The sequence below is a fragment of the Acyrthosiphon pisum genome, unplaced genomic scaffold (genome assembly GCF_005508785.2).
Source record: "Acyrthosiphon pisum isolate AL4f unplaced genomic scaffold, pea_aphid_22Mar2018_4r6ur Scaffold_21586;HRSCAF=24335, whole genome shotgun sequence".
Lineage (NCBI taxonomy): Eukaryota > Metazoa > Arthropoda > Insecta > Hemiptera > Aphididae > Acyrthosiphon > Acyrthosiphon pisum.
The window spans coordinates 20,878-30,583 of record NW_021771069.1 but is presented as its reverse complement, the minus strand read 5'-3'; the positions used below and the strand labels follow the sequence as shown (position 1 = coordinate 30,583).

Here is a 9,706-nt window from a genome sequence, read left to right as displayed (position 1 = left end):
TTTCAAAAAAACTTAAACTTTTTGAAATAATGAGTGTTGTTTGATAAAAGAATCACCCTGTATATTATGTTATCTTGTTTACGTAGTAATAGATTCTTGTACTTATTTTTTCGAGTACCACTTACGTGTATAAGTCGGTTTTATCGGTCATGACGTGACGATCTACCATTATTATTTACCTAATAATACAAATGTACAACATAGCAAAAACTGTTTTGCGCGGAACAACTTTTCTCGCAACATATTTGTTGTAGAACTACCAAATTTTCACAACACGTAAAGAAGAACTTTAAGTGCAACAGCGTGTAAAAGTAATTTATATTTAACCTATTTAGACGAACTCTGTTATAAATAATTAATCCTTAGTTATAAAAGTTAAACATTTTATACATTTTTACTTACTAAATAATTTGTAAATTTTCTATTTGATATGTTTCGTCAAAATTCGAACTTTAAATAATTATAAAAAAAATAGTGCCAATGTATTTTTAATATTTTTCATCTACTATGGTACAATATATCGGGATCCTTGTAGGAGCCTACAAATTCAACTTTATTGATGTTTATAGAAAAAAAAAAACTTAAAAAGGTGGGTAAGTGGATGTCGCTCTGCTGTACAGTAGGTTACAAGTGGGTCACTGTATAATGGACAGTATTAAATTTGAATTCAATGATGTAATATCACTGTATAAGAAAAACGATTCTGAGCGGAGACGGTATATCAGTCTATGTATTAGACATATATATACTTATCTATGGTATTAAAAAAAAATTGACCTATAATAGGTACCTATAATAAATTCCAAATTACCTAATCATATCATAATATCTATTAGGTACTTATAACGCGTTATACATCAACGAAAAACCGTGGTACTATCATAGATATATAATAGTATACTTTAGAAGTTTCAAGTACCCACGAATAATATTATACAATCACAACAAAATAACTAAAATAGTTATCCTAGGTTTTTAATATGTAATTTCGTCCAAATTTGTACTTAAAATGACTATAAAAATAAACTGTGTAAATATATTCTGCCTTTGAAACAATATACTAGGAGCCTTCTATTAAATTTTCAAGCTTTTTTATCCAACAAATAAAATTTTATTGATATTTTTAGAAAAAAAAACTAAAAAAAAATGGAAAATGAAAATGTCCGTAAAGAGCTCAAAATAAATCAAAATATTTTGAAAATGTTATGGTGTATAGAAAATGCTAAGATAAACATTCAGTCAAAATTTCATGTATCTACGGTAATTTTTTTTAAAGTTACACCAAAAACCAAATTCAATTTTGTGAAAAATCGATTTTGCGTAAAAATTCCCGTTTTTCCTTAATTTTTCTTTTGTTTTTCCCGGCGCTTTTGAAAACCACTGGGAAATTTAAATTTTGACCTCCCCAATGCACCAACGATATTCACTTTCTGATCGAACAAGATACTGAAGTTGAAAATCGTAGCATTATTTCGACTACTTATCGTGTACACAGACACAAAAAAAATAAAAAAATAAAAAAATTAAAAAATTAAAAATTAAAAAATAAATAAAAAAATAAAAAAACACACATCATTGTAAAATCAATACATTCATCGTTCCACTCAGAATCTAAAATAAATGAGAAAATACATATTCTATAAATTTATTTTAATTTAATAATATTTTCGATGTGACTAGACGCCCGACGATGGTCTAGTATACATTATCTTACCTATCATGGTCAAACGTCTATAATAGAACACACCGTAATATTTTACTAATTATAAAAATATAGGTTATTAGTTATTACTATTAAAATTGTTTACCCTTGTTTTGATAAACATAAAATTAATGAAAAATAAAATCTTATTTATGTATAAAAAAATATATATATAGCATACTACACTATATTTTAGTAACAATAAAAATGTAAATACTTACATTAGAAAAGCAGCCTTGTATTCTGATAAAAATAATGTTAAATTAAAAATAAAAGAGCCAATATGCATTTTAAATATAATGTATGTTGAAACATACCATTAATATTAGTACCAAATTTTAATAATATATATTAAATATACGTATTCAAATCATGTAAACACACGTGTGTGTACATTTTCGCTTTCTAATAGATACTTATGCAGTTACGATATAGTTGTGCAACACTTTTATTATCACTTTCTATATTATATACGGACTCGGGATGACCTCAATTGTGCTTATAATATTATACATAGGGCCTTTGATGTATTTAATATTCACTTACACGGACGCCGTCATACGGCGTGTACAGTCAAAGACGATTGTCCAAGTTGTAGGTTACCTACATATTAAATATTATACTTATTGTCAAAGATAGGCAAGTTAATGAAAATAATTAACTCAAGTTAAGTTAAGTTAAGAGGACATAAGATCGATAAGTTAACAGTAAATATAGAAAAAAATATTTACTTAACTCAGTTTAAAAAAAGTTAATCAATTTATTAACATTAAAACATAACAATTGTCAATTTGTAATTTAAAATTATTAATTTTATTAAAAACATTTATAACTGCAACTCGCATAATATATAATTTAACACTTAATAAAATATATATATTTACACAAAATTATGTTATCAAGATAAAGAACAGAAATGTTTGTGTTTTTGTATTGGAATATTTTTATTTTATACTGATATAGTAATATTTACGTATTAACGAAAAATTTCAAAATGTTTTTAACTATTGATGGATTTTTTTTAAATCAACTGAGAAAAGCTAAGTTATTTCAACTGTAAATTAAACTAGTTAAGTTCATAAGTTGATTAGAAAATAAACTAACAAGTTAAGTTAAAAAAAATTAACTTTTTAACTTAATTTTAACTTTTTAATTAGTTAATGCCCACCTTTGTTTATTGTTAATAATACATAATATAATCATAATATTGTCATATTATAAATTATTATATTAATACTAAAGTCATTAGTTCATCAAGCTTCACTTTTAAAAATGTAGAATCAATATATTGTAATTTTGTTTAGTATTATTTAAATACATTTTTACCGTTACACTTTAGATGAGTGTATACCAATATATAACTACCGAGAAAAAATTTAAAAAGTAATATTGTAAAGTAAAAATTACACATAGACATAAACTAAATAAAGGAATCTGGAATCAGGAATCATATAGTATTGTGGCCTGGTAATAATATCTAAAAAAAATATTATTACATTTTAAATAGTTCAATTTCATAAATGGTAGGCACATTATAGCACCTACGTCATAACTGATTAAACCGACTAATCATTTATACACAAAAATGGTACTCGAAAAATAAGTACGATAATCTCTTACTAAGCAAACAAGATAACATATTATTACAATAAATATCAAGGTGTATACGCATAAAAAAAACATAAAACGTTTTCTAATTAATATTTTTGTACATTTTTTCTTCGGTCTAGCAATATAGCAAGTAGAGACCATCCAGTATCACTCCCCGAGGTCCAGACTCCACATTGCCACAGTCGTCATTCGGTACTATGCCTATTACCTATATAATATAGTCCGTGGGAGCTGTGCATCAAAATTCGACATCAGTAATATAGGAATTATATAATTTACTAGTCACTGTACTGAATTGAATTCAACCACAATAAATACAAAATAGGGTAAGAAATAAAATATTCTAAAACTTGATTAAATTCAATAATATTTGGTATTTGTTTAGACGCCCGACCATGGTCGGGCATACATTAGGTACGTACCTATACCGTGGTCGGGCGTCTATATAGACACATTGTAATATTTTAATAACAATAAAAATATAGGTACTTACTTTTGAAAAATACCCTTCTTTTGATAAAAATAAAATGAATGAGCCATTATATGTATTTTAAATCTAATGTACAATCAATATCCTGATCTCCTCTCCAACGTAAGTCTTCGAATCCCTTCCGTCTTCTCCAAAAATCACTCCCTCTTTCAAGTACCAAACCACAACACATCCACATAATGACGCAATCACCCCTTACATATAATGCTACGTAAGCTAAATAATGCTAATTTTGATTTTAATATTTAATACATGGATTAGTTATAAATGTACTGTACTATACTATACACTATGTTACTATATTATGTTTATATAGACTTTTATTTTCTATATTATGTTTGGTTTTACTGTGTGTTATAAACATTTACTACATATTAATTTTAAATGTAATCATAAAAGTGCCGATTGGCGTTTATCTATAAAACAAATAAATAAATAAATAAATATATTGACATTTTTTTTAGTATTATTGTAATACATTTTTACTGTGACACTGCAAATAAGGTACTGTGCGCACTGTATAGTTATAAACATAACTATACCAAAAAAAAATTTAAAAATGTCATATTGTAAAGAACAATAAATCACACATATACATAAACTAAATAATAGAATCTGCAGGTATAGGTACCTGTAATATTATTGTCTGGTAACAATTTTAACATGGTAGGTATGAAAAATTTTAGAGTTAAAGATTGAAGAGCTGAAAATACACGCCTGATATTATGCATACAATGTAGAATCTAGGAACATTTAATATCATTATAAATATTATTAATTTCAACAATTATTTTATATTTATAATAAATTAGTAATTACCAGGGTTGGGATTTTATAGCATTTGCATATTTCTTATGAGATGCTTAAAAAATAGCAGAGTTAGCTAAAAATGTGTTTCATGATACAGCTGACAAAAAATGTTTTCATATTTAGTGATTATTTAGTTTTTAGTGATTTTTTTTTTGAATTTTTTTGAATTTTTACATATTTTATGAAATTATATTTTAGTAAATGTGTTTTTAGGTTTTTGTCAATAGAATTATTACGATAATTTCGTATTAGGTATTTGATTCCTACTTCCTTCTAATTTTTGCTACAGTCTTTACAGCTTCAGTATTAAAATGTAGTTGTACTTATTATAAGCTTTAATGATGATGTAAAAATGTATCACAATTTTAAAATAATTTTAAAGGTGTTATTTCAGTAAAAAAAATGGACACCTTACAGACTTCATCATGTGAAAGTGATCCAAAGCAAGTTCTGACATCCAAAGAATGTGAACCAACAAATTTTAAAAATAACGCTCACTCAGTCAGAATACTAGAAGATTTACAATCTCTGCGCAAGTATGCAGTTGACAGTGATTATATCTTCATTTAAAATAAATATCAGTACTTAACACATTTTTGTTTTTAGAAACGAAGTCTTATGTGATAGTAGATTTGAAACTGATGATGGATGTGCAACGTTTGGTCATAAAAATGTTTTAATGGCAGCTAGTCCATATTTCCGTGCATTGTTCAGTAATTATTTTGATGAGAGCATTAATTATATTATTGTTAAGGGCGTAAGAGCCGTTACTTTTTTGGTACAGAAACATTACTTACATGAAATATTCTCACCACGCCATCCGCAGACTAGGCAGATTTTTATATCTTTTTATATAAAAGAAGAGAACATTTTGCAGGTCAAATTAAAACCCAATTTTCAAAATTATTGACATATCAATGAGGCTTGAGAGATTTTCTTGTTAAGTCATTTTTGTTAGTATAATACACCCCTTTAACCCCCTCCTCTCCTTCTTTATAGAAATCGAGCAGTAGTTTAGTGGAAAAGTATTATTACAGGCCGCAACTAAAATATAAAATATATTTTCAAATTGTATAGAATCTCGAAAAATTTGTAAAACCGGCAACAACACCGTTAATATAAAAAAATTAGATTCTACAGTTTTACAACTATTATTGGACTATATTTATACTGGCGAAATTATAGTCACAAAAGAAAATGTACAGGTATAATTAAAAACTTGATTTTTTGTCGTTTAATAAAACATTATGTTAAATGTATTATTGTTGATTTTTCAAGGGTTTATTACCAGCTTCAAACCTCTTACAGCTAGAGTTCGTAAATGGTGCATGTATTGAGTTTTTACAAAAACAGTTGGATGCGTCAAACTGTCTTGGTATCAGAGTGTTCGCTCGTTTACATAACTGTACGGAATTATTAGCGAGTTCTGAAACATTAATAAAAAAACAGTTTCTGTATGATTTAATTAATTTTATTCTTTATATTATTTACTAATCAATGTTCTATATAATGATTAATGATAATTATTTTCAGGGAAGTGGTTAAAAGTGATGAGTTTCTATCATTATCTTTCGAAGATGTTGTTAAGATTATCTCATGTAATGACCTTGCTGTTCCATATGAAGAAAAAGTAAGTAAATTGCAATGTTAGTAATTATTGTATGGAAATTCAACTAAAACCAAGGAGCTAACATATAAATATAATAGATAGAAAGTATAATAGATATTGCAGAGTCATAGAAAAATAAGCTTTACTGCTACGCCCTATATAGCTTTAAATGTTTATGTAATTCCATAAGTATCAAATCTCTATTAACTAGGAAATCTAGGAATAAAAAACACATATAAAAACGAACAATAAAATCCGACAAGGGTAAAAATACTTCAAAAATATTTTATTTGAAGAATCACAAATATTAGATTTAATAATTACGAAAAAATTTTATTGAACAAAAATTTATATTTACAATCTGTATTTACATGTTATACAATAAGTAAATTTGATGTGATTTGTTTGACGGGAGGGGAAAGTCACCCAATAGTGGCACTCCGTGGAAATCGAATTAAGGAGAGAGTAGGCCCCTACTCTTTATAAAAATATAAATTGGTAAATAATAATAATAAATTACAAATATCGTATAGTATAGTAATGGAAAAAGCCAACTTTTTTATCAGTAAATACGATTATTGTTTCTATTGTTTTATTCTTGACAAATATAGTTCTTTCTAATAATAACAATAAAGAACTAAAAATAAATATATTTTTCTGTATCAGTACATATTATGAATATTTATAATACAATTAATGTATCAAATTTAACACAGCATTTGCTTTATTTTTATGTTCAAAATTCAAACAATTTACATTTATTTACTTTTAACTACTTATTGGCTATTACTTACGTACAATGTCATTATAAAATATAAAATATGCTTAGTATAATAATTAATGTATTTGTATTTACTATCAGTAGTTTATAAAAAAGATATATTTTTGCAATTCGTGATAGGCACTTTTGATTGCATTTGATTAGAGAGGCCACACAACATTTTTTGGGGTAAAAAATCATTTACTTGGTAAATTTTTACAGCATTCTCATATTCTCTAGTATAATATAATATGCTATAGCTGCTAAGAAATTTGGTATATCTATCCCTACTTAAATATTCTTTTAAATAAAAATCACAAAATCAGTTTTTTTTTGCAATAATGTGAAAATTATCGTCTCTATTCAACTACTCATATACAAAGTTATCATCAAGCCAGTATGGTCATACGACATTCAAATTTGGGGCCCAGCTAAACACGCAAATATTCGCCCTGTTCAAGCCTTCCAGTCAATTACCCTAAGACTTATCACTGGTGCTCCATGGTACATAACAAATGCAGCCCTCCATAATGACCTTAAAATACAAACAGTAAACGAGCTTGCAAAATTCCACTACAAAAGTTTCCATTCAAAATTAACAAATCACATAAACCCCTTCATTCAAAATATGTCCTCTCGCATATTACCACAAATTCACCGTCGATTAAAAAGAAACTGGTTTAGAGATCTCCTAAAATAGGGGGAAAAAAAATTTTCTGAGGTTCTGTTAATTAACGGTCTCCACTTCACGTTATTCATGTTTTGTATATTTTTATATGTTATCCTTATTACTTATTGTTTTTTATTGTAAACAGATTGAATATATTTAAATAATAAAAAAAAAACATCATAACAACAATTTCAAACAAATAATTGGGAATATTCTATGATATAACACTGATATCAATTACAATATTGTTGTTATTGTGTACCTTTAAAATTATAATTTTATTGTTTTATATTTTTGTTTTTATCGTGAAGATTTGTTCAGCCGTTTTTTACCGATTACCAACAACTATAAATCCGAATAATATTTATGTTTCACACAATTAAACATATTAAATAGTAATCGGTAGCCACAGGGATGTACAGTATACTACTAACCGCAGATAAACCAAAAAATTTAATAAACCAGCACATTTTTCACCAATGGCCAGATAAATTTTAACATACTATAGTATAAGTACCTCTGTTTGTTGAAATCGAGGTATAATATTGTACAAAGTATCAATTTGCTATTGAAAAATTTGTGTTATATCCACTTAACCCATATTTAATAATGGCGATCCGATTAAATCGGATCCCAAATATGGACTTTCTGCTATACCTGTTTACGTGCTTATATTGTATTTATGAATAAAAAATAGTATATAATAAAATATAATATGATAAAACCACCTATAAAAATTATTACAAATAATTTAATAATGATACGCGCATAGAAAGTTATTAAAGTATTGACATTGATAAAAATAGATTTAATACCATAAATATCTAATAAATATTCCTTAGCTTGTTAAATATATATATATTTATTATATTATATTTATGACCCAATAGTACACTAATGGGTGGTTTAACAAATAAATATTACACACGTGTGCAACGGTCAACGCAAATCACATTTATATAGCTTCCGATAGCAGTAAAATTCGACAAGCAGCAATCAAGAAGGTATGTAGACACACTATCGATAACCATTGTATTCTACTTATACAACACTATGGAATAAACAACACAAATTTGTATGGTGTTCTAGACGTATATTCATTTATCGTAAAACCGTAACGTCGACTGGCTTGTGTGTGCCGATCGGCGTCGTACGCGGTGGACAGTCCCCACCGCGTATATTATTATCATTTATGTCAATAAAGGAGATAATTATTATAATGACTGTGCTGTATCGATGTACGATATACAACACCTCTCCCCTAACTTTAAATAATTTGATTAGCTTTTGATTTTATATAACCGTGCTTATTCTACTTATTGACTAAAACTTACATCTAATTTTACATTTTTTTTTTGTGTATAACATCTATATATACCATATAGTCTATGTCGTGTATACCATATTTTACATGCTAATTTATCTATGTTATGAAAAAAAAAGTATACATGCATATAAACATGTAGCGTCGATTTTATTTCCTAAAATCTACTGTTGTATAGCGGTCGGGCGATCTTTTCATTCTAGTCGGGCGAGAACGTCCGGTTGAGATTGTCTCGGGTTCCCTGTCTGGCCCGTCTGTATCCTTCCCGGTCCCCTCTGGAACTATTTTCCCCCTTGGGTCGGGTGGGTTCACGCTACATTCGGCTTCCAACACTCCTGAGTCCCTATTTGGTATTTTAATGGTCTGATCTATGTGTCGCTTCCAAGTGCCCGCCTCAGTATCCACCTCAAACGCTTGTTTTCCCACATTTTTCGTAACAGTCCCTATCGACCACTTGTTTTCACTCGTCCGATAATCACGCACGGCCACTGTGTCTCCCTGTTGGATTTCGTGCTGTCGTTTACCGTGACGTTTGATTTGTGAATCCTGGTGATCACTAACCACGTCCTTTGTACTGGGAATCAACATATCGAACTGTGTTCGGGTGCTACGTCCAAGTAATAATTTTGCCGGTGTCTGGCGCGTTGCCGAGTGCGGTGTATTGCGGTAAAGTAATAGGAATTTCTGTATTAGCGTCGCGCTGGTTGTTTGGTTTTTTTTAAAGAAGTTT

General features: G+C 27.8%; 2 protein-coding genes across 5 annotated transcripts; one reads left to right on the top strand and one right to left on the bottom strand.

The window, feature by feature from the left end:
* The first annotated feature begins 3,338 nt into the window (after positions 1–3,338).
* LOC100570417 (kelch-like protein 12) lies at positions 3,339–9,293 on the top strand. Of its 4 annotated transcripts, XR_001678786.2 has the most exons (8): positions 3,340–3,639; positions 5,008–5,149; positions 5,220–5,326; positions 5,691–5,818; positions 5,892–6,067; positions 6,147–6,243; positions 8,543–8,656; positions 8,742–9,293. XR_001678786.2 is itself a non-coding variant. In XM_029492498.1 (7 exons), the coding sequence occupies exons 2-7, from the start codon at positions 5,016–5,018 to the stop codon at positions 8,033–8,035; spliced, it is 714 nt and encodes a 237-aa protein (XP_029348358.1). In that variant the 5' UTR covers positions 3,339–3,639; positions 4,996–5,015; the 3' UTR covers positions 8,036–8,504. The 4 variants fall into 4 exon arrangements, 3 of the variants coding, with proteins under 3 accessions (XP_029348358.1, XP_029348357.1, XP_003241641.2); XM_029492498.1 differs by lacking the exons at positions 8,543–8,656; positions 8,742–9,293 and adding an exon at positions 7,964–8,504 and having other exon boundaries at positions 3,339–3,639; positions 4,996–5,149; XM_029492497.1 differs by lacking the exons at positions 8,543–8,656; positions 8,742–9,293 and adding an exon at positions 7,964–8,501.
* Positions 9,127–9,564, bottom strand: LOC103307983. Its single transcript, XM_029492500.1, has one exon. The coding sequence runs from the start codon at positions 9,562–9,564 to the stop codon at positions 9,127–9,129; it is 438 nt and encodes a 145-aa protein (XP_029348360.1).
* Between the last annotated feature and the right edge of the window lie 142 nt (positions 9,565–9,706).